The sequence below is a fragment of the Rhinolophus ferrumequinum genome, chromosome 23 (genome assembly GCF_004115265.2).
Source record: "Rhinolophus ferrumequinum isolate MPI-CBG mRhiFer1 chromosome 23, mRhiFer1_v1.p, whole genome shotgun sequence".
Classification (NCBI taxonomy): domain Eukaryota; kingdom Metazoa; phylum Chordata; class Mammalia; order Chiroptera; family Rhinolophidae; genus Rhinolophus; species Rhinolophus ferrumequinum.
The window spans coordinates 3,766,075-3,791,347 of NC_046306.1; the positions used below are offsets into that span (position 1 = coordinate 3,766,075).

The following is a 25,273-nucleotide window of genomic DNA, read 5'->3' on the forward strand; positions in this document are numbered from 1 at the left end:
TTCCTATGTCTCTTAACCTCTTGTTTTTAGTTTTCAGCCCCCTCTCTTTCTGTTCTGAATTCTGGGTGATTTCTTTACACCTATTTTCCAGTTCATTAATCCCCTTTTCAACTGTATCTAATCTGCCCTGTGATCCAGCCAGTAAGTTTTAATATCAACAATTTTTATATCAATAACTTTAAGTCCTATTTGATTCTTTTTCAAATATGCTTAGTCATTTTTATAGGCTCATGTTTGTTGTTTCATGTTTTAAAATTCCATATTTTATTTCATTAAACATTTCATACATACTTTTATTTATTCTGTGATAGTAATTGCAATATCTGATGCTCTTGGAATGTAAATTTTTTCTTTCTGCTAACTCTTACTCTATAGTGGGTTGTTTACTTGTGTATTTGGTGATCTTTAATTGGGAACTCATGTTTGGAAAATCTTGGAACCATAAAATGATCATGCTTTTGTAAAGAGAGCATTCATATTTGCTTCTACCAGGATTCAAGGTTGACCAGCAACCTGGGACCATCCTATCCCTTGGTTCTCCATCAGCTTCTTACCACAGGCAATGCTGACATTGACATTTGCCCTCAGGAGGGTATCTACAGGTCCCACTTCCTCTCACTTTTGGGGCAGGGAACTCAGAAGCTTCCCTACTTCCTGAAAAAAAAATATACTTTACATCAAATCTAATTGTGTGCAGTGAGGGTGTCCCTCAGAATATTCAGAGAGCCATACTGCAGAACCAGGATGTTGATTTACATTTTTCAAAGATCACGCTTACTGTTCCATAGAGAATTAATACAGGGGGCAGAGTGGATGCTGGGGAGGCAGTGAGGGGCCACTGTCATTCTTTCAGGTGAGAAATGAGCCAGAGTGGTGGCAGTGAAAATAATCAGAAGGGTATGAATCCAAGTCAGTGGAGAATCTGCTTATTAACTGTGCCCCTGGTTTATTTATAGGCACAGAAATATGTGACTAGCCACTAACTTTCATTAACTTGTTATTTCTCTTCCATTGTTCATATGTTAGATTTGCAAAAAGTGAAAAATTTGATGATATCCAGTGTGGCCAAAGGTGTAAGGACACTGGTACTCTCATACACCACTGATGGAGGATAAATTGAAACAGCAGTTTTGGAGGACAATTTGGTCAAATCTGTCAACATGTCAAATGTATATATGTCTTTGTTAAGAATTTCTTCAAAGGACACACACAAAATTTACACCAAGATACATTAAAAGGATGCCCAACATATTGTTGTTTGATATAACAGGGGGGAAAAATGACCATCTACAGAGGATTTTAACTAAATCAAGATTCATCTATAGATGAAACCAGAAGATTCATCTATATTCATCTATGTGGAATACTATTTTGTCTTTTGCACGGAGAGATAAGTCTAAGATGGAAAGCTATCTCTGATAATTTAAGTGTAAAAAGCAAAATGCAGAACGATGTGTAGAGAAAGATTGCATTCATAAAAAAATTTTAATAGCCAAATAAAAAACATATGCATTTATATGCAGAGATCTGCATGAAACTATTTTCTGGGAGGATGCACAGGAAACTGGTAAAATGATTCACTTTGGAGGGAGCAACCAGGGTTTCAGGGTAGAAAGCAACTTTCGCTTTTCATTTTATACCTTTCTAATGCATCTTGAAAATTCCACCGCAAGCCACGTATTGCTTTTGTTTGAAGAGTTTAGCCTGTTTTTATTGGTCTTTTCTTGATTCGGGCACCTGCCCCCCTGGTTACCGCATGTCCTTCGTGTGCCACTTGATTATTTCCTCTTGTCCCTCCCTTGGAAACTGGGAATATACGTTAGTCCCTCCAGTTCCTGAAAGCCAACCTTCCTCAAAGATTTCCAAAAGGTATTGTTAAGTTAAAAACATAGATTTCAAATAATATGCTTAGGATGACCCCAGGTTTGTAAAAAAAAAAAAAAAGGGGGGGTGGTGGTGGTAAATGCATGTATGTGTATGTAAAAAGAAAAAACAGTCCAGAAGAATCTATACATTAATTCAACAAAAAATGTAGTGTGTGCCCGCCCTGGGCCAGGCGGTGTTGTGGATTGACATTCACAGGGGAATGGATGCTCCTTCCCCTCGGCATCCCAGACTCTAGGATCTAAAGCGTAACGTGTACATGCACGTTAGTGGCAATTCACTCTGGGGGACGCAATTGTGGGTAAGCTTTTATATCTACCTTCATGCTTTTCTGTATTTACTGATTCATTTTCTTTCCCCTCTGTGTATGGCATAAAAGAACTTATACAAAAAAATAATAATTAAGCCATAAAACACAGTCTCTCTCTTCCTCTGGTTTTGTCTCCCTTCTCCAAACCCCTACACTTATCCATGCAATATTGTGACACACTGCTGCTAAAAAGTTTTTCACTGTGTATCTGGACATCAAACTTAAGTGGGCATCTATATTTTATCTGCAAACTTACTTCTGACCGACCTGCTCCCAGCACTCTGCTCCCTTCTGAGTGCCCCGCCCCCCGCCCCCCGGCCTCTGCCCTGGCCTTTCCCCGAGGCTGGTTTCCGTGGGGTTCTCCCTAGCTGACTTCCACCCTCTGTCCTCACCCCATCTGTGCATCCTAAACAGATGTGTGGGCCCAGCCAGTCCTCACGCTGGCTCCTCCTGGTTGCCACATTAGCTCCTCAAACAGCTCGCCCCAAAATGGAACTGCTCCCAGTTCCTCATCTCAGGAGCGGTCCCACCATGCCCTCCGCGTCCGGGCTGAGAACACGCACTCCACATCCACACCACCCTCCTCTCTGCCTTCACCCCCATCTCAGCACTGACAGGCTGATTTTCCCATCTCTGCCCCGGGCTCACTCCAGCCTGGGCTTTGGGGTGGTCTCCCACAGGTGGCCCGAGCCCCTTTTTCCCCCAGCCGCCTCCCCACCCCCACTAGACCATCCTAAACACAAGCCAACAGAGCCTTAGAGCCTTGGGGTCCCCAACTACCTGTCACCACATGCCACCACGACCATTTGGCTACATCTGATTGCCACTGTCCTTGGGTCAATGTTTCTGTCCAAATCAACGAACTCATTGTCACTTATGTAAAACTAAGCAATCCCTGTATGCATTAGCCTCGGGCTAGCTAACAGAGTCCCAGGCTTGACGCGTCCATTATTGAATGGAGTCAGAATAGATATGTAACTAACTAAATGTAAACTCAACTGTCTTCATGTGGCCCTGGGATCACGGCAGTGCCACCCATTGCAGTGCCCTTTGGAAAGCACTGCCTTCCAACATGCCCACCTGCTCTCACCCCCGCCCCCGCATGGCTCCCTGTGCTTGAAGAACACTCCAGACCTGTGTGGCTGCCGCTGTTCCCTGCCTCTCCAGCTCTTCCATGACAAGCCCTCAGCCAGGGCCTCATTATGCCTCCCTTAGCCCTGTCGCTGTTTCACACCTCCCTGCTGCTGAGTACCCATTACACTCTCCACCTGTCAAGCAGCTCCTCGTCCGGCAAGACACTCAAGAAACACACAGGCGGCGAGGCCCCCACCTTGCCTGTCCCTCCAGCAAACTGGACTGGCACCAGGCAGAACTTCTCCAAGGTTCTATTGCCCTGGCTTGGAACGTCTGCCCCCGAACCCTGGTAGAGGAGTCGCCACCACCCCAAGGCCAGGCACACAGTAGGTGCTCTGTGAATGTCCAGCAAAGCCCAGGGTTGTGTGCGCAAGTGGAAGGAGTCTGAAGTTTACAGGTCACAGATCGGGTTTGGGGTTGGGGCCTTTCCACCTACGGATGTGTGTGACTGGAGCTGGACACGCTCAGATTCCCCTTCGCTGAGGCTGTTTCCTCGTCTGTAATATGGGGACGATACCAACACCTTCTCCACAGGCTTGTTAGGAGGACCCAGCAGGCAAGGCAACAGGGGCTTTGCAGTCTCTACAGCTTTCCGGACTTGGCGGCTTATTATTGGGATGTCAACCGGGATGCTGTGGTTGTCCAGTCTGCCTTGCGGCTGCCCCCCCGGCCGTGTCCCTGGGACCAGACTGCAGGGTCCAGGGTGGCCAGGGACGCCTAGAATCACAGGCCTGTTGGTTTCACATTTAGGAAGCCAACGCATTTTCCTGTACCTTGCCTGCAACACTTAAGCCAATATTTGCGTCTTTGGGATTCTATTTGTATGGTAATTCAAAAATAGGGTTCGGACTTACGGCGGCCTCTCTCCTGAAACTCTGAAAGCACATTAATTTTCTAGACGGCAGCATAATGCCATAATTAAATATTACCATTTCTCTTAAAATAAAATCTGGTAACTCCTAACAAAATGGGTTTTTTCGAAACATGATGTAGGTTTCCCCACAAAATTGCACTCTAGGGAAATTCCTTATTTTGAATGTATGAGAGAGACCACGAACTTAATCTCAACACAATGTAAGAAAAATTGATTTGTTAAATGACAATAATTTTCTTGCATTTAAAATCTCCATGTTTCCTGTAGTGGCTGACCCAAAGGCCCCCCTATATGCGTCTTTGGGGACAGGTCCGAGGAGCCAAGACGTTTTGTCTCGTTGTTTCTGAAGCTGCCCAGATGCCCCTTCTTGTGGCTCCAATTGGAGTTTTTGTTGTGTGTTGCAAACTTCGTTAAAAGAAGCCCGGGCTAGGTGACCCCATTACCCTCGCCCGTCAGTCCCCAAACACGTTCTCTGTGCTAGTGGAAAGGAAACTCTCCCACGTGGAAGAGATCGTGGGCTCCGGAACCGGCCTTCCATGCGCTCTCTCTTCACCAAAGTCAGAGTGGACTGAGGGAGCCTGGAGGCCCTGGGCTAGAGGCTGGGGCTGGAGGAGGCGGTGCCGGGTTTCACCCGGGTGCCCAACCGCCCCAACCAAAGCTCAAGAGGGCCCCCTTGTGGAAACTCCCAAGAACAGCCCCGTAAGTGGTCACGTCCCCCAACGCTGTTCTCCGTGAGCCCCCACATCTCTGGGCAATTCTCGGATCCAAAGACGCTCAACGGTGACCACCAGCCTCCATCCTTCTCTCCTCGGAACCTAAATATTTCTTTGAGACGAGAAGGTTCTTGGCCCTTCCGGGCAAGACCTGGTGAAGAGTCAGCTCCCAAGGGCCCGCGAGGAGTTACTCTGGGGATCCCTTCTCCTGAAACCTTTTCCGGGAGTCATGACCGCGATTACACAAACGTCTTCTTTCTTATTGAGGGTGTCAAAACCTTGTGATTATCTTGCCAAATTCCTGTTCTATAGAACAATGAAAGCTTCAGTCTTCTGCCAAGAGAGCGGATAGGATTCAATCCAATGGGAGACTTCAAGACACATGTCCTGCTCAGCAAACACTGCCTTGTAACTGCACCTCCGGGAGACCCAGGCGTGTTAAGAAGGAGCGGGAGCGCCCACGCTCTGTCCATCCAGGCCCTGACTCCCCGCGCCCCACTCCTCAAAGCATGTGGACAGGATGTGGTATCAGGGGAGAGCATTGACCAAATTTGGTAGAAATTTTTAATATGGAAGAGCCAATGTGCAGATGTGGGAACACAGGCGCTAAAGTCGAGCTAATGAGGCCTTGTCTCCAGGACTTCAGAACATCTGGGTGAAAAGGGAAAGTCTCCCATCGATCACCCTGATGTCTTGGCTATGGGAACACAGCTGGGCTTTGGCTGGAATTTCCCGGCTCTCATCTGGGGGGAAGCCCCAGCCAAAGCAAGGCACTGTTAGCATTACCATGGGGCCAAGGGAGAGTTGTGATTGAACAGTTCTTGTGCTGGAACATTCCTAAACAAACAAACAAAAAGAACTGGCTGATGAGCCAGGCCTGGTGGGCCAGATTGTGTCCCAAGCCCCCCATTCCGTGAGCTGGATGTTTTCTCTTCCTTTAGCAGGAAATGCTCAGCACGGCTCCCCATGGGAGACGTCTGCATGTTTCCCATTTTGGAAATACAAATGTAAAACAATCACCTTCTCCAAGTGGCAACAAGCAACCCCTTAGTCCAGCCCGGCCTGGGACTTGTCCTGGAGAACCGGGGGAGCCGTGACACACCAAACCATGTCGCTTCACTCGCCTTTCGAGCCGCCAACGTCTGTATCTGTTGTCCTGCTGCTTCTCACGGCTCAGAATCACGGTTCTTCCAGGCAGGCAGCCCCTCTAGAGTGCAGCTTTCAACTCTACGAGTTCACCACGCAAAGGAGGGCACGTTTCAAAGTCCTGAGATGCTTTGGAGACCGGGATTGGAGTGTCCTTTATCTGGAGCACACCATTTCCGAGTTTCCCGAGAATGCAAGACCCGTTCCCCCACCCCACCCCCACCCCGGGCCTTGAATGCGAAGAAGACCCTGGGATCAGCTGGACGCTGAGATGCAATGGTGGCCACATGAAGGACACGTGGACGGTGAAGAGTCGCCATCCACACCGGAGGGGAAGGTCAGGCTCCCTGACATTCAAAGTCAGTCCTCGTCGTTCCGTGATGTGTGTAACTTCAGCGCACGCCACACTGTAACCTTCTCAGGAGAGTGGAGATGGGAACCCTCAGTGCCTCGTGTGCAGTGACTTACTGAGAAGCCCACCTTCAGCGGAAGCCGCGTGGTGATGGCTGCCATTTCTACAGCCGGTTTCTGAAGCTTGTTGGCGAAGGAGCCAGTGTGTCCACACAGCTCAGTTTGTACAAGGCGGCTGCCTCTAATCACCAGAGGTTATTTTTGGGGTGGGGATTTTTATTTAAAATGTGTGTAGGCATCCAAGTCCAAATATTCTAGGTAAATTACCTCAACGTAGGATTTTGAAATAAACCAGAGGGTTTCAGACTTTTTTTTTTTTTAAGCAAGAGAACACTTTTCCCAAAGCCGATCTTAATTAGATTCCCAGTAAAGAAACCAGAGTAAAGGGTGGGGGCTGCCTAGGCTGAAGCTGGGGGTGGGAGACTAGAATGCCACTCCCTGGGTCGCCCCTTCTCTCCCAGAAAAAAACCTGCCGGTGGTCTTCAGAAACCAGCTTGAAAAGCTCTGATACTGCAAAATGTGACACACACACTCCATCCTTGAGCCACAGCTGTGCTGCCCAGGATGGCGGCCACCAGCCCCATGTGGTCCCTGGGCCCCTGACATGTGGCCGCCCTAAATTGACTTGGGCTCTAGGTGTAAATACACACCGGGTTTCAAAGGCTTGTATGGAAAAAAATATATAAAGTATCTCATTCATGCTTTTCTTATTTATTACATGTTGAAATATAATATTGGGGGCTGGATAAAATATCATTAAAATTCATTTCACCTGTTACTTTTTAGCTTTTCGAATGTGGCTACTAGAAAGTGCAAACTCACATACATGGCTTATGTTTGTGACACATGTTGTCCCCACCGAACAGTGCCGCGGAGCTGCGTGGAGCCTTCCTGGGGGCATAAGACCACACCAGCATTCTGGTTTGGCTGGGGCAGGTTCCAAGGGAGCAGAGGCTTTAAATCAAAGCAGCGGGCATCAGTCTCTTATTCTGGACCTAAACTCTTTCATGCCCGAAACTCTCAGCAGGATTTGAGGCTCACACTTCAATCTCCCTTCAGCTACATCTCTTTCCTCTCTACCTGCTTGGATCAGCTTGGGCCTCAGCCTGCTAGGAACTCCCTTACTGACCACCCTTTCACCGTCAGCCAGATTCTTGGTGATCCCAACAGCTGCAAACCTTCTCTTTCTCCCCTTCCATTTCAAACCACACACACAGTGGAAACCACCAGCCGATTTTCAGGAGGGGAAATCCCGAGGGGTGGGAGGAATGTCCGCAAGGAATTCCTGTGCTTGGTCTTGTAAAGCACAAGTCATTCATTCACTCATTCATTCAACTGAAAGAGGGAATTACAACAAGCATTTACTGAGCACTCACTACGTGAAGGCATTGTTCTAAGTTGTCCGTGTCTTAACACAACACATTCATTGAGCTTCCATCAGGCACTGTGCCAGCTGCTATGGAACTGGCAGTGAGCAAGAGAGATCGGAACCTGTCCTCGTGGAGCTCTCAGACTAATGGGGAAAGTGGGGGGAAAGAAGGGAAGAAGGAGAGAGGAAGGGAGGGGAGAGGAGGGATGAAAGGAAGGGAAGAAGGAGAAGGATAAGGGAGGGAAGGAAGAGAAGGAAAGAGAAGGAAGGAAGGACACATGTTGGAAGGAAGGAAGGAAGGAAGAGAGAGGGACAAAGAAGAGAGAGAGAGAGAGAGAGAGAGAGAGAGAGAGAGAGAGAGAGAGAGAGAAAGAAAGAAAGAAAGAAAGAAAGAAAGAAAGAAAGAAAAGAAGAGGAGAAAGTTGAAGAGCCCAGAGTGACACGTCAGCAGCAATGAGCACACCTAGCATTCAGATCTTGGCTTCTAACCACCGTTCTCCAATGAAAGGAACCAGGACTCCTTGGAGAAATGGCTGATTCCAGGGCTGGGGCAGAGAAAGTATAAAATGAGCCTGGAAGATCTTCTGGCACCAGAACATGAGAAAGTGCTCAAAAAAAAAAAAAAAAAAAAAAAAAAGACAAGCACATGTACAGAGAAGGACACAAGCTGAAGGAGTCCCCAAGGTCCACTTTGAGCAACAAAATAAATAATGGTATCAATGGATTGTAACCTATAAAGTAAAATAAACACTTATGAGTTTATACTAATGCAAATAATGATTGAATAGAGATGAATGGGAAGAAGGGACAGAGCTTCCTTACAGCACGATTCCAACTGATAAATTCAGAAAGAATGATGGAGCTAAAGAATGGACATTTGGAAAACGTGACAGTAACAATTTTTGTAGGCAAGAATCATCAATGCTCATCAACAGATGCTAAAATTAGTGTTGGGGGCGGGGTGTATAATGAAAAACAAGCTGCCTGCATTGTCTCTAAGCGTCTCCCCATAAGATAATTATTAGTCATAAAGAGAAAAGTGTTCGTTTACAGTGGAGACACAGAGCAGAACCTCCCTTAAGCCAGTGAGAATGTCACCAGTACTGGGACACATTGACATCACGTGCCTCCTGAGCTGACACGCTGAGGGGCACATCGCGTCTACGGCATTCTTCCCAAACTTCACAAAGTGACTTTAATCGCGAAGAACCCTCAGAGAATGCCAAATTCAGGCACGCACTCCAAAACAATGGGGCAGTACTCTTCAAAGTGTCAAGGTCACGAAAGACAAAGACCAAAGGAGTATGTCGGAGTATAGGAGACCAATGGGCGATGGATCCTAGACCAGAAAGGAGACACCACTGGGGCAACTGGTGAAACTTGCCCGAAGTGTGTGGATTGGTTAATAGCACCGTGTCCATGTTCATTTCCTGGCTTTGATCATTGAACCACGTCTATGCAAGATGGTAGCCTTTGGGGAAACTGGATGAAAGCTATAGGAGAACCCATCCCACTGCTTCTGCAGCACGTTTGTAACTCTGAAAGTATTTCACATTGAAAAGTCAAAAAGTGAAAGTAAATCAAAAACCGAAAGCAGGTGAGTGACTGCCAGGTGTGATGTGTGACACACAGGAGAGAAGGGATGGAGGTGAGCAGAGGGCAGCATGCCATACCAGTCTGTCAGGAAATGCCATGTCTGCTAAGACCGGGACACAGAGGGACAGCCGAGCACAAAGTGGAGGGAAGAACAGCATGTGCACCAGCCTCGAGGCAGGAAAGACCTGGCCTGTCCATCGCTGGGAACACAGCGTAGAGAAAGAAGGATGGCGGGATCTGATGGATGATGCTGGAAAGACAGGCAGACCACCGATCTGGAAGGGCCTCGTAGACCATAAGGAAAAGCATGGCTGCTACTCCCAGCACCTTGGGAAACCACAGGAAGTTTTTGACCATCGTGTGTGTGTGTGTGTGTGTGTGTGTGTGTGTGTGTGTGTGTGTGTGTGTGTTTCCTCTGAGACATTTAGGATGCTTTGAAATTATAATCTGTGGCGGACATATTTGATTAATGCCAGCCTCTCCAAGAGAAGAGGAACAGGCAGAGATTGGGATGACGCAGCCACAAGCCAAGGGACGGCCGGGGCCCCCAGAAGCTGCGAGAGGCAGGAAGGAGCCTCCCCCAGAGCCTCCGGACAGAGCCCGGTCCGGCCCACCCTGTGATTTCAGACTTCTGGTCTCTCCAGACTGTGAGAGAAGAAACTTCTGTTGTTTTCAGTCCCCCGGCGTGTGGTGACATCACAGCCCCGGCCATGCAGCCTTGAGGTGGGTGATGAATGCCCGTCCTGCCAGTCTCTCTTCGCTGTGAGTGTGCCCTCCGGCCACTGACCACACCCACGAGCCACTCACACGGTTACTTGCTAAATATTATTTACTTAAAGTGTAACTTCATATTTCAAAATCAAGTTCAGACCGACTCCCTCTGAAAACTCAGTCTGTCCTCAACAAATGGGCTGCGAGAGTACAAGTTTGCCACTTCTGTAGCTGTGGCTGCGTTTTAACACCCTCTAAAATCAGTGAGTCACCATTGGGATCAGAAACACTCACTGCTGCACCTAAAATCACCTGGCATGCCTCCCGGAACCTCAGAATAAGCCAATTAGGAGAGGGGGAAAAAGTGCTTTCCTTTTGCTTTTTGCCCCCAAAAGAAAAGTATCCAAAGACCTGCCATGTCTCTCCTCTGCTCTGCAACCCACGCCTTCTGTGTCTTCCTGCCATCAGAGTCACACCTACCTGCGCTTCTTCTCATGATCTTTGAAGAAAACACGGACTGTGGACCTGGGTGTGAAACCTCTCTAAGCCTCCATCTTTCATCTGTGAAATGAGAAGAACCACATCCACCTGACAGAAGTGTTGTGAAGAGCAGATCAGAAAAGGCACACAGCTTCCATTTCTAGGAAGTGTCCAGAAGAGGTAAATCCATACAGACAGAAAGCAGATTAGTTGTTGCTAGGGTCTGAGAGAGAGAGGGAAGGTGAGCAACTGCTGACTGTGGCGTTTCTTTTTGGGGTGATGGAAATTTTCTGGAACAAGACGGTGGTGGTGAATACACCACCTGGTGAGTGTCCTAAATGCCACTGAGTGTTACTTGTATACTTTAAAATGGTAAAATGGGTGAATTTTATGTTAGGTGTATTTCACCAAAATTTATTTTTTTAATTGGATGCACAGCACCGGCCAAGGCCCTCTACCCTCTCTGAACCTCAGTTTCCTCATCTGCAAAATGGGGGCATTGGCAGAACCTCCGTCGGGGGTGGTTGTGCGGATTACACCTGTCGTTCCGTGGGAATGGCGGGTATGTGGAAGCACACGTCGCTGTGCTGACCAGCCACCTCCCCGGGGTTGCTGGGAGGACCCCCTCCCCCGCCATGATGATGCAGACAGAGCAGGTGATCAGAGACAATCTCAGCCAAGTGCCTTCACTCAGTAGAGGCTTAGCAAGTGCCCCTTCCCCTTACCGCCCCAGGCAGGTTCCACACCACATAGCCCGTTCCTGGCATCCTGGCACAGTAACACATCAGGCTGCAGAGTTTCACATTTTAAACCCCAGGCGCCTGGTCTGAGCAATTGGGCACTCGGGATTTAATTCTGCAGGTAATTTGAACGATGCTATCTAATTTCAAATGTCCCTGCTCTTATGAGTGCAAAAGCAGCATAATTTTTAATTAGTGGGTAAACAGTAAATAATGGATGGCGGTAAGTGGACATCACTGTTAATTAAAACTCCATGGTTGATAAAAATCAATTTGGCCCATGCGCTTCACTCAGTCTATCAGGTCCCCGTGAAAAGTTGTGCATCCCGGCCCCAGCACCATCTGCTTTCAGCTGCTGCTTCTTTAGTTAAGACTTTTTCTAGGGGAGCGAAAATAAAAAGGAGAAAAAGAGAAGACAAGAAAATCTAAAGACTCCCTGCAAAAAGCTGCAGCTGAGGAAATTTCATGTATTCCTTTATAGTTGGTTGATTTAATTTCTGCAACCTTGAGGCTGACGATTCGTGAACCGTTGAGAGGCGACGTGAGGCTCGCTCCAGCATTTTCACAAAGAAGGTCTCCAGTTGCATTTTTTATTCTGTGTGTGCATGTTCTGAATACAGTGAGATTTCACCATATCTCGTAGTCTCCTGACTTAATTAAATCCTAATCTCTCACGGAAAAACAAGACAAACTAAAACACACTCAGGGGAAACATACTGTCTGAGGATTCATGACAAAATATAACGTCGCGGCCATCTCTTCCCGGTGCTGTCAGAGAGATTACAAGGGGGAAAAGGCTTGTTTTCTTGTGAACAAAAAACATTTCCTCAAGAAACCCAGCTTTGTGGAAACAATGCCAATGTAATTTTCAGGGCCCATTCACTATTCTGCTCTGAGACACAAGCCTCATTTTCCTCCCAGGCAAACAATGCTGACCCTTCCGGATCCTTTTGTCCCTTTGCTTCCATCATTCTCCAAATCAAGACTCTCGGACAGGCTTCGCTGACACGGTCACATTAAGGTGCAGAGTTGAATCCAGGGGCCCCAGTGCTCCAGTGGGAACTGACTGCAGGAGCACAGGAAGGTGTGAGCTGGGGACGCTGATGTGTGTGCGTCTGGCTCAGGATTCCTGACCAGGCTATGATGGGCATTTGGCCCAACTTTGATGCCCGCCCACCCACCACGTCCTGGCTCTGGTCCCCATGAAATTCGAGGTGCCCGAGCTAATATGGAACCACGACTGGCTTCTCTCTTTCAAGACTCCCCTTGGTATGTCTTTCCTCTGCACAGTGGCCCTGAGCCCTCCGGGAGCCGTGTGGGGACACCAAGCCCTGGCTCGTTGGCTCTTTGTTTTCATTTCTATTTGGCTTATTAAAACCAATAAATCAGGATAAGGGAAACCAGGAAAACAACAGGGACCCCCAGACCTCCAGGGAAGTGAGGAATGCACTCTACTTCATTTTCCTGAGAGCCCGCCAGGAGGGCCACGTGCCCTGCAAAGGGGCAGTGTGGGGAGCCCAGGTCTCCCCGGACCTTGGCCCTGCGGCCTTTCCAGAACCCGCCGGGGAGATGTGAACGTGCAGGACATGTCATACATTACGTTCTCCACTCGGCCCACCAGCCTCCGGGGCCTCCTGGACCAGCAGGGCCTCCTGGACCAGCAGGGCCTGCCCCGCCTCCCTCCCCCTTTCCCCCTCTCCCCACCCCCCCACCCCCTGGCTGGCCGACACCCCAGCCAGGCCGGCGCCCCTGACCCACTTTGGCCACAGGCTCGGTGGGATGAAGTGCTGTTGGAAAGCCTCGTGGCAGGAGCTGGGCCAGCCGTCGGGGCCGGCCGCCCATGAGCACAGCCCGGTGCTGTAATATTTGGACGCTGCTCACCACCAAGCTTTCCACAACACCCCGCCATCTGTGTTGTGTCAGGTCCTGGCCTCAGAGTGGAGATGACGGTTTCTGGCGGAACTGCTGCTCTTTAGCGGCTCAAGGCCCTGGTGCTCTCACCTCTGAGCAGCTCCTAGAAGAGACTGTGAACAGTCCCATGGCCGGGCCTGGCTTGTCTCCACGAGATGAGCAGATGTGGGGGTCACTTGGGGCCCCGCCCCTGCTGCTCGCAGCCGTCCTTCCTGAGACCTGGGATTCCTCCGCGGCCCTACTGTGGGCCTCGTGCCTCAGCCCTAGGACCCACCACACACTTATTGAGCACCCACTATGTGCATGGCACTGGCCTGGGTCCCACGAAAGTGGAGATGGACAACACACGGGCCTGGCACCAAAGAGGGACCATGAAGCAAGTGGCCTTGAGGGGCACGGGCAGGTCTGCTCTATGTGGCAGACTGGGTCAAGCGGAACCTGGGTTCCTCGGTGGAGGGGGTGGCAGTCCCACTACCCCCAGCTCCTCACTCTGAGTCTAGAGTGCCCCTTGCCAGGCGTGCAGGCCCCTCAGCTACCACAGGCAAGTCTGAGGAGAGTCTGGGTGCCGGAGTCGGGCTTGGCCCCATTACTTTCAGAATTGGGACGGTCTCCCTATGGGAGGCTTGGATTCCATGGCCGCTACATGGGCACATGCAGATGAATCAGGAGGCTGAGTCTAGGCACCCCAATGTGGTGCCCCACCGCTGTGTCAGGGGCTGGAGCGGCCTGAGGGGGAGGGGCCAAGGTGGAAGTTGCGGTGGGAGGCTGGAGGGGCAGGTGGAGTCCCTGGGCTGTGCTGGGATCGCTCATCTGGGTCTGTCTGCTTTGCAGCCCGCACTGCAGAGGTACTTGGGACAGCAGGGGGTGGCCGCCTGCGCTGGGAACCTCACTGCCAGCAGCCCCTGCCCAACAGAGTGCCTGTCACTGCACTGCTGCCTCCACGCCTCGAGGGACCCTGGATCTCCACTGGGTAAGACCCCAGGGTGACCTTGACCTCAGGCCTCTGAGCTGGGAGACTTCACCCTCTCTGAGCCTCAATGTCCATATCTGTGAAATGGGCACAATTCATCCAATTGTCCCGGAGGCCTGCAACCTGCCACACACGTGGCTTTGCTTGCCTCTCCCCCTCCCACTACAGAGCCAGCCTGGGAGGCCAGCCCTATATTGGGCATCATGCCCCAGCCATAAGCAGCAACTAGATGAAACTCATTTGTTCAACACATTGATCACCTTCTCTTCAAATACTTATTGAGTACCTACTACGAATTAGTACAGGGTGTTGCAGTGGGGACAAGCTCTAAACACGTGAACACAGAAATAAGTAACACAAACTTGAGATGCTGCTAAGCTTTGCAATGAAGGAAATAAAACCGAAGATGTGATAGTGAGTGGCCCGGGAGGGTTTTTTTGAGAGTGGTCAGGGAAGGCCTCTCGGAGGTGGTGGCATTCAGTTGAGAGCTGAAAGAAGAGGAGTTAGCTATCCAGAGAGCCAGGGGAAGGGTCAGACAGAAGAACCAGCTGGTGCAAAGGTCCTAACACAGGAAGTGGGGGGGCCAGAGAGTGCCCAGATGTCCTGCTTGCCCATCTAAATCTTTTTCTAACCTCACAGTCTCATCGGACACTTCAGGCCCTGTTGCTGCTCTGGGGCAATGCGCTTTGTGCTCTGCCCTCATTCGTGGGGCACAAACTCTACAGCAGCCAGCTGTGTCCTCCCTCCGGGGGCAGAAGTGGGAGGAAAGAGGCAGTAGCTCCTCCACAGCGGGTACATAACTTGCTCCCCCGCCACTCCCTTCAGGCTAGTCCCATCTGGGGTCAGGGACTGGCTGGACTCTCCATGTCCTCCATGCACCTTCTGAGGTCAGGGAGAAACCAGATGCCAAACATCTGCTAGCGCTCTGGGTGGAGGGAGGGGACTTGAGCTCTGCAAACCCCTTTGGAAGCATCCCCAGGCTCTCCCCTGACCCGACCCCACGGTCCAGGTGGGATCCAGGCACCACTGGCCAGGGTCACTTTGAGACAGACAGAACTGGGGCTCGGGAAGGGTGGGAACTGGCTGCAGGCTGCTCCTGCTCCAAGACAACTGCATCTGGAATAGTTGCTTCTAGATGCTTCTAGAACCTTCTTCCTAGAAAGTTCCCCTCTGTACTTTCCAGACAGGCTTTTCTGCTTCCTGAGAGTAGTGCAGAGAAGGATCCAGAGTCTAGGAATGTCCAGTGCAACTTGCTGTGGCCCCTTAGGTAAAGGTCCCCCTCCCCAGCCTTGTCAGAGACTGGCATGAGGAGAGAGAGGGCTGAGGCCCTGCTCGGCGTGTGACTCTCCCCACTCCGCTTTTAACCACCCCCTGTACTGGTATTTCCTTATGATTTTTCTTTAAACCAACTTGCTTTTGTTGACTTGAACATACTCATTTATTCCTACAGCTTTGTTGAGGTCTACTTGCTATACAGTAAACTGCTCACATTTACAGTATACTATAATTATTTTTAAAAGAAGCGTAATGTCTCCCTGGATATGGAAAGCAGAGCCACTTGCCATAAATGGGAGGTAACCGTAAAAAGAAAGTCAATGAAAACAAAACGTAATTAAATTCTCACTAGATTCGTTGCCTGCCTAAGGCTCGGAGTCTGTTCTGTCTGGGAACAAAGGGAAGTTGGTATTAAAGATGCATCCGCTCCAATGGACACTTTCTCCTTAACATAACCGGAAAGATTGCAAGAAAAGAAAGGAGGCTGTTTTCGTGCTGGGTAAGAGTGAGCTTCCCCTGCTCCAGCAGCCCTGGTATGAAAAATCTGGAGAAAATAACAGTACAGGTGGCATCTGGCCAGTGACACTGCATAGGGGGTATCTGCCTGGTCTTTCCCCCGGAATTCACCCATCGTGCACCCCATCTGAGCCCTCTGTGGGAGAGTCCCGGAAGCTCACCTGCCTCAGCCCAGGTGTGACAGTGGCTCTAGGAGTCATTCAGCTTCTCTTAGAGCCCAAGCCCACTCTGTGCTCTTTTTCATCACCAGCAGAATAGGGCCTGGGGGCCAGGGCCAGCACATGCCTGTTTTTGTAAATAAAGTTTTATTGGCACACAACCGTGTCCACTTATTTGCATATGGCCTCTGGGTGCTTTAGCTCTACAACCACCCTTGAGTTGTTGCAACAGAGACCACCCGGCCCACAAAAGCAAAAATATTTATGATCTGACGCTTTCCAGATAGAGTCTGCTGACCCCTAGTTTAGAGCTGCAAGCCTGTCACAGATGTGAGTGAACTTGGTCAGGGAAGTCAGCCTCGCACAGGGGACACAGAATCTGAGCGCCCATCATCTATGGTCACCCACGGTTCACTCAGCCAGGACCCAGGGAGGGTCCAGTGTCCTGGGCTCTGGGCCAGGTGCAGGCACTCCAACAGGGAGAGAATGGGCAGGACCCTGCCTCTGGAGCTCACGGCATAGGGGTCCCCAAGTGGTGGAGGGGAGCCTGTTTCCTAAGCACCTTCCAGGCACCACCTCTGTGCTGGACGCATCCTGGAAACCCAACTGCGGGTCTGCCATCTCCATGTCACAGAGGAAAGAGCTGGGCACTCAATCCAGGCTCATATTCCTAGTGAGGGACACAAAGGGGATGGAACCCAGGTCCTCTGGCTGCAAAGCCTGTGCAATTCCATGGACCCACAGGGACCCAAAAGTTCCACAGGGACCACAGGGGAGGGTGTCGGCTGAAGAAGGCAACTAGGATTGAAAGGAAGGGAACGAGAAGGCTCTTGCGGAGGCCCCATGGCTCTGCTTGGAGGCCCCTAGCCCCCAAAGTGGAGCTAACTGCAATCAGTTGGGGAACAGGCTGCGGGGGCCCAGCCCTTAGCTGAGGCCTGCCGTGGGGGCTGTGGGAACGGGAGCCCAGCCCAGAGGAGAGGGGCTCACGTGCAGGTTGTCACTGCTCCGTGCACTGTGTCTCCCACCGACAGCTGCGAGGTGCGCCCAGGCCCAGAGTTCCTCATCCGCTCCTACACCTTCTTCCCCAACCGCCTGTTCCGAGCCTACCAGTTCTACTACAGGGACCCCCTCTGCCGGGAGCCCGCCCACTCCCTGCTCATCAAGGGCAAGGTCCGCCTGCGCCGGGCTTCCTGGGTCACCCGGGGTGCCACCGAGGCCGACTACCACCTGCACAAGGTTGGCATCGTCTTCCACAGTCGCCGAGCCCTGCTCGATGTTGCCGGGCGCCTCAGTCGGACCCAGACCGGCCGGGACTGCGCCCAGCGACTGCCCCCAGCCCGGGCCTGGCTGCCCGGGGCGCTGTATGAGCTGCTGAGCACCCGGGCTGAGCGGGATTGCACGGCGGCCCTGGGTTTCACCATGCACGAGCTCAGCCTCGTCCGTGTGCAGAGCCACCTGCAGCCGCAGCCCCCCACCGGGCCCTGGCTGGTGGAGGAGCTGTACCTGGGAGACATCCACACCGACCGGGCAGAGAGGCGGCACTACCGGCCCACTGGCTACCAGCGCCCGCTGCAGAGCGCCCTGGTGAGTGTGGGGCCCTGGGGGAGGTGTGGGAGGGGGATGAACTCTGAGCCCTGGCCCAGCAGGCCCTACGTGATCTGCTCCCCGCCTAGGGCCCTCTCTGCTCCCCCACTCTGGTCTGCTGGCCACAGGACATTTGCACATGCTGTTCCTTCTGCTTGAGCCATCTTTTCTTGGGTCTTTAAAAGGCTGGCTTTTTCCAGAAGGAGCCATTGTTCAGCCTACCCAGGTCTGATCCTCCTGACATCCTGTTCGAGGTCCCTTTCTGTCCCTTCTGGGCACGTGGACCTGGGCAGTTTGCCCCTCCCTCAGTCCTCAGCTCCAATGTCCTCCCCAATCCACACTCAGCACACCCTGAGCTATCTTGTTTCTTCACTTGTTTATTGCTTTCTTCTGCCTCTAGAACTAGGCCCTCTACCAGAACAGTGCCCTGCCCCTCTGTGTACCCACACCTAACGCAGGGGCTGGCACTTGGTCGGGGCCGATAAATGTTGGTGAGTGAACCAGGGAGAGGGCAGTCTTCCTCCAGGGCCCTGCTGGGAGGCCACACAGCCCTTGGAAGGCCCCCTTCAAAGTTCCACATGAGGCACACTCCTCATTGTTGGCCTGGAGCCCGAAGCACTGGGCGTGCCCCTTCGTATTCATAGCAGGTAGAGTAGTGCTGCTCAGATTCTGACTGTTCTCAAGATGCCATCACCTGGGCATCTGGTTAGAATGTAGAGTCGGGTTCCACGGGTCTGTGGTGGGGCCTGGAATTGTGCATTTCTGATAGGCTCCCAGGTGGTCTGTGGAGGAAACTGCAGTCTAAAGGGAGCTGTCCTTTTTTTGGGATGCGCCCCCTGGACTCCAAAGGGAATTTCACTCCACCCAATTAACGTAGATTTTAAATGAAGCCATCACAACTGTCTGTCTGTGGGGCAGATCCAGTAGCCCCTCCTTGCCCGACGAGCACACGGGCAGAAAGAAACTGAACATCCTTTGTACCAGGACGTGCTCTGGGCACCCAGCACAGAGCCTGACCAGCACGGGCGGAGCCTTGCGACCTCTCCTGTGTGGCTGGTGATGGCAAAGGAACCCCCCTTCAGAAACATGTTTGTAAAAGCGTAAAATAAAATACATCGGATTTCAACAGAAACCAATGCTATTAGTTACTTAAGTCTGAAAGCATGAATTTGTGCCATAGGAATACTATGATTTGACTTCGTTTTTCTCCCTTAATTTCAAAGTAGTGATGAGCATAAAGAAAGTTTCCAGTATCTGCCACCCTGTTCATATGAGAGAGGCAACAAAGTCAGAGTTCCGAGAGCTACAGGGATTCGTTGTCTACATTCACAATGAGAAGAAACGTTAGGGGGTTGGTAAAAAGGAGTCAAGGTTGGCACTTCAGGTAAAGAATGTCTGTACTTGGCACCCAAGGAATATTCTTCGAAAGTGAGATGATTGGACGAACGGAAGGATGATGAGTTCAGGAGTCCCTATCAAGTGCTCTTTGAGCATCAGCATGTTTGAAGTGCCTACTGTGTACTAGACACTCAAGGAACTAACTAAACCAGATGGGGCAACTTGCCACCCGTGGGAGCAGCCGCTCGTCAAATCACCCTAAGGCGGGGGACTGGGGAGGCGCCCACCCTCCTCGCAACACGGGATCTGGGGAGCAGAGAAGCCACACAACAAGGAACTCTCATAATTAGCAAACCAACCTGAGCTCTTGCCGCGACCTCAAAAGTATTCTTTTTTGGGCAGTCAATGTTCTGGATTGGGCTGACGCTGCTCCTCCTTCGAGAGGAGAAGCATTACCAGGTTGCCAGAGGGGTGATTACCAGAGCCCACCACCTCATTAGAAGGGAACATGATTCTGAACGCAGAGAGGACGGACCCCGAGGCACCGAGGATGACGTGTTCATGTCTCCCCCAGGCTCTGAGCCTTGGACTCCTGCTGCCTGACCAGCCAGTGGGGCCAATGTCACGTGCAGTGTGATTGAGAAGCAGAACACACTGGAGTGTGTGCACAGATGAGCGGTGCCAGATGTACCGACATTACATTAGAAGTCCCCTCCCCGGAAAAAAAAGGAAGAGAATTTCAAAGAAGGAAACGCTGCAGCTAAACCCCCAAGTAACGAATTAGTCATTACTTTATGCTCTCGGGGCCCAAGCCTTGCCCACGACCCAAACCAGATGGTAAACATGAACATTTTTGGAAGTTAATTTAAAACGAATTGGATCCCCAAATTCATTGCGTGGATAGAGAATCCTAATCAATCAGCCAGCCAGCACTCGACCAAAATCATCTAAGCCTGGTGTCACCTCTGGGGGTTAATTAGAAACTGTTTTGTGATGTTTGAGAAATAACTTTATATAACAGGCTTAAACCAGTAAGAATTTGGCTGCCACACAAGCGTGAGTTCTGCTAGCTGGAAGCCTTGTTTATTAACACGCGCAACTCTGGACCTGAGCAGAACGACGCCTGGAAGATTTTTGATAAGAGACGGGTCCCTTCTTTCACCCCTTTCAAAAACATCAGAGAAGGAAATGCGTTTTCTCCCCCTTTCTCTCACCTTAAAAGCTTGCTAGTTGTCACTTTGTTTCTGCTATGCATAAAAACACTTGCCCCAAATCACCAACTAACATTCCCTGTATCCTGTCTGCAGAAGATATCTCTGTTTTGGGGGGAAGGGCAGCCCTGGGATTATTTTGATGTCATGCATTATGTCCTTCAATACACGTTACTGTGACAACAGTCGGGATGTGGGTTAAAATGGCTAAGTTAGAGTAGTCTCTTACCAGCCAGTATCCCCATTACGGGCGCGCCAGCTAACTACCCAGCCTGCTCGCGTCTTCTCATCACAAATATTTCTGCTGCCATGTACTAGTATTTCAAAGTGCCTTCGAGTCCTCTGGGTCAAAATCCCGCAAACCAAAAATAATATACTTTTCTCTATTATGGAAATCAAGGCAAGTTCAGGTTCATCATAGAAATAAATAATAAATGCTTATAATGTGGCAATCTGAAAAAGAAAAAAAAATTTTTTTCTCAATCATCCAATGTGGCTAAAGTAGGACTCCCAAACGCCACTTTTTGGCATGGGAGTCATCCAGGAGCAATCTGTAAATCTTTTGCTGTTTGTAAGAAAAAGTATAGGAGCTGATTTCCCAGGTAGGTCCTCAAGATGTCCCTCCCCCTGGCCTGTCTTGTTCTGCATGTGCCCCGGCCCTAAACTTCCTTCTGGAATGGCAAAAGCAGGGGTCAGTTGCTAGTGCCCACATCAGCCTTGCTCTGACAAGTGTCTGCTCCAAAGACCTTCACCGTTCAGAATGACGCTGTAGACTAAATTCTGGGAGCAGCTCCCTTAAAAAAAAAAAAAAAAAACAAAAAACCAGGAAGATGTCTGTATCTGGTTCCTTTTTGGCCTCTACTGAGCTTGTTCCCTCCAAAATGCAGACTGACTACTCCCACACAATTTGGTTTAGCATCTGTTTCCTTTTGACATGTTTTACTGTCAACCCAGCTCATGTGACTTTTATAAGGCAAGGACAACCACAAATAAGACCAAAGAGAGAGGAAACAAATTCCCAGCCTGGGCCACTGAGGGCTGTGGCTGCACATGACCACCTGGGGTGGCCAGTTCTCCCTCTTATAAGTAACACCGGAAGGGACATCTTTGTGCCGTATCTCTTAGCAACATGTCAGCCATCTCCTAAGCACAGACTACGCAGTGGGGGTCCGAGGGCGAGATACTTTCGTGTCTCTTCTCCCTTGTTGCCACATTCACTCACCAAAGGGAGTGGAAGGAATGATGCTCACCTTCCACGGTGAAATTTCTGAAGATAAAATGCCTCCCTCTGCCCCTTAGTGGAGACTGCAGACCGCTCTGAGCGGAGCGAGGCTTTCTTCAGAGAATGGGGGAGGGGGTCACACAGGCAGGGGTCCCGCTGGGCTCTACCACTCCCAGGCTGGAGAACCCTGGCAGGCCGCCTGGCCCACTGAATTTCAGCTCCTTCAGCTCTAACGTGTAACAGCTGCACGAGAAAAGCTTAGCACAGTTCCTGCTTCCTTTCGGAAGCACCCAAAAGAACGAGGGGGCAGAGGGTGTAACAACAGGCAAGGAAATGTAATAAAACTTAGTTGCCGACTTTCAGGACCAAGCAGGCTGGGTGTGGGAAAGGACAACTCTTTCAAAGCCCAGAACATAAGGCACCTCCATTCATTTCTGATTCATCCATTCATTCCTTCATCATTCAGCCGATTTGTTCCCGCCGTGAAGAGGGCCCCGTTCCAGGCCCTGGGGATGCAGCAGCCACAGTCCTGGCTTTCTGGGGCTTACAGTCTAATGCAGGGGACGGGTGGGAAGAAGGCAATGACATGTCTCTGAGTGCTAGAGCCTGAGGACTGATGTGTGTGGGGTGGTCAGGAAACGTCACCAATCGGGCGACGTTCCAAGGAGAAGGACAGCAGGTGCAAAGGCCCAGAGGAGGGAGGAGATTGCTGAGGTCCAGGAAGAGCAGAGCAGCCATGGGGTCCGGAAGCGGGGAGTGAAGGGAATGCCAGATGGGCAGAGCCGCACGACACCCCATTCCAGGCTGCACCCCTACTTCTCCGCCTGGGACAGTTACCACTCTTCTGTTTGTGTTTTGCCAGCACCACGCACACCCCTGCCCAGCCTGCAGCCTCATTGCCCGCTCGGACGAGCATCACCCGCCTGTGCTGCCCGGTCAGGCAGCCCTGCCCCTGCGCCTGGGCGGCCGGTGGGTCAGTCCCGGGTGCGAGCTGCGCCCCGCCGTGCTTTTCCTCACCAGGCTCTTCACCTTCCATGGGCATAACCGCTCCTGGGAAGGGTACTACCACCACTTCTCGGACCCTGCCTGCCGGCAGCCTACCTTCACCGTCTACGCAGCCGGCCACTACACCAGGGGCATGCCGTCCACCAAGGTCCTCGGCGGCACCGAGCTGGTGTTCCAGGTCACAAGGGCCCGCGTGACTCCCATGGACCAGGTCACCACGGCCATGCTCAACTTTTCCGAGCCAAACAGCTGCGGGGGCCCGGGGCCCTGGTCCCTGGGAACCGAGCGGGATGTCACAGCCACCAATGGCTGCCTGCCACTGGGTATCAGGCTCCCCCACATAGAGTACGAGCTTTTCAAGATGGAGCAAGACCCCCTCGGGCAAAGCCTGCTTTTCATCGGACAAAGGCCCACCGACGGGTCAAGTCCAGACACCCCAGAGAAGCGTCCTACATCCTACCAAGCCCCCCTGGTGCTTTGTGACAGGGTGGCCCGGGACTTCTCCAGGCCGCCACAGCACCGGCCTCTGCTGCAGGAGCCCCTCGGTGGTGGGGCACGGTGTCCTCGAGGGGCCCTTCTCCCCCTTCTGCTCCTAGTTCTCAGGCTGGCCTTCCTTGAGTGGCTATGAAATTGCTCTTCCACTTCCAGACAGCTCCTCGGGACACCGTCTGACCCCAGGGACTCCCTCCCAGCACAGACTCCCCCACTTGTCCGTGAGGAAGGCCAGCCCTTTCCCTCTCCTCTGTCACAGACGGCTGCCCTGCCACTGTCAGCTCAGCCTGAGTCCTGGTGCCTCAACGGTCTACACCGCGGCCGGCAACCGAGTCCTGAGCACGGCCTGGGCGCCGTGGCAATGTCAACTGCTTTGAGTTTCACACGCTCGCTCCCAATTTTCGTGGGCAGTTTGGGGACCGGCACTGGGGTGTAGACAACACCTGGTCGCCCTGCTCGCCGGCACCCCTTCCCTCTCTGTACCTTTGGGGTTTTGTGCGACGGGGATGAGGGTCTGCCTGGGGACGCTGCCACCGGTCTGCCCGCCTGCGGGTTGTGTTCAAAGATCATTAATTCGAATTGGGGAACTTGTACACTCAAAGCGGAGCCATGAATTAAAGATGTCGCTCGGGGCTTTCAGTTCTCAGCTCTCTGGCAGAGGGCTTGTCTCCTCAGGGGCGAGTCGGCTTTCTTGAGCTCTGACTGCTGGCATCTGCCTGTGCTTCCGTGAGTCAGGCCTCAAGCTGTCCACACTGCGTGCATGAATCGAGCCCTCCTGGCCCGCGCTCACCCAGCGGCTCCACCTGAGCCGAGAAGCGTGGCTTCCCTTGCCCCCACCAAACACTACGCGCTGGGCTGGCTGCTGGGGGCAGATCTTCAGAGGAAAGCGGTATTTCCAGCCTTTGGAAAGTAATTAATACTAATGATAGCAGTAACACCAACGTGCTCTGTAATTCGCCCTGTACAGGCGTCCTCTGTTTTCAAGATTCCCTGTGTTTGACTGACAAGGAGGGAGAAAAACCTTCGAGAGTGTGTTTGGGACCACCTGAGGGAGAGAGGTCGGGGTCACTGGGCTACCTGGCGACATCTGGAGGAGGAGGCAGCCTTCTCGCCACGATGCTGATGTGCTGATGTCCGCCTAGGCTCAGAAGACGCGGTCACCAAGGTGGGGACAGGCTGTGCCTCTCCAGGGTCCCTGCCTGTGTTCCCAGGGCCTCATCTGCACATTGCAAAATTAGCCGGCATCCTGGTGGGCTCAAGGGTTTCTGGGACTGTGTGTGGACAGAGCCCCTCCATCCCCGCCTGAGTCCTATCTCTGGCTCTCATCACAGATCTTGAACAACAATTGTCTGTGAGGCTAATGACGCTTTCAGAAGGAAGCCCTTGTTCTCCGTCAGATTGTGTGGGGTTCAATCAGCCCGCTGAAATTGCTCTAACTTATCTACCCATTCTTCTCAAAAAAAACAAAAAAAAATACCCACCAATCCACCAAGTTAATATTGTCTATAGGTCTCAGAGAAGCTACGAGTGTTCCTGGCATATTTACCAAAGTACAAGAAATAATTATTTATGGTCTCAGATTGCATGGGGGTGGGGGTGGGGGTGGGGCTCCTGGTGGGGATGACAGGGGGTGGCCATAATGTGTCCAGGACTGAGCAAGTCTCATGTCAGAGGCTTGAGGCAACCATGCCATCATTTACCATCAAATTTGAATCTTTGAATAAAATTAAACAGCCTGAAAAATGTTCTTGCTGGTTATTCAAGTCATCTGAGGGGATTATGGTTCTAAAGAAAGGAAGTGAAGTGTCTTCCAGAGAATGTGTGAAAGAATAAAACCCGTGGAGGTAAACAAATGTCTCTCTGTTCTGCACCTTCAGTTCATGCTACGGTCCTGCCCTACTCAGAACTCTACAGGGGCCTCAGAATAAAATCCCAGCTCCTTGTCCACCTTTGTCTGTAAAGTCCAGCCAGACCTCCCCATGTCCCGCATTCTGTTTCTCAATCACAGCAAGCTGTTTCCGGCCTCAGGGCCTTTGCACTGCCATCCCCTCTGCCTAACATCTCTTCCCCCAGAGCCGGAGAAGCTTGGCTCTTTTCATTCAAGTCTCAGACCACATGTCACCTCCTCAGGTGACACCCACCATCCATCAAGCATACCAAAAAAGCAGTTTCTTTTTCCCTTGTCCTTCTATCCATCCCACCACTCCATTTTGTGTGTTTTAT

General features: G+C 51.3%; 1 protein-coding gene across 1 annotated transcript in view; it reads left to right on the top strand.

Moving 5' to 3' along the window:
• Positions 1-24,595, top strand: part of APCDD1L (APC down-regulated 1 like) — a 46,235-nt gene extending 21,640 nt beyond the window's left edge. The window contains exons 2-4 of the mRNA XM_033095004.1: positions 14,111-14,249; positions 17,230-17,782; positions 22,416-24,595. Coding sequence (XP_032950895.1) covers positions 14,111-14,249; positions 17,230-17,782; positions 22,416-23,186 — 1,463 coding nt within the window. The 3' untranslated portion in view covers positions 23,187-24,595. The remainder of the gene's footprint in view (positions 1-14,110; positions 14,250-17,229; positions 17,783-22,415) is intronic.
• Positions 24,596-25,273: the final 678 nt, after the last annotated feature.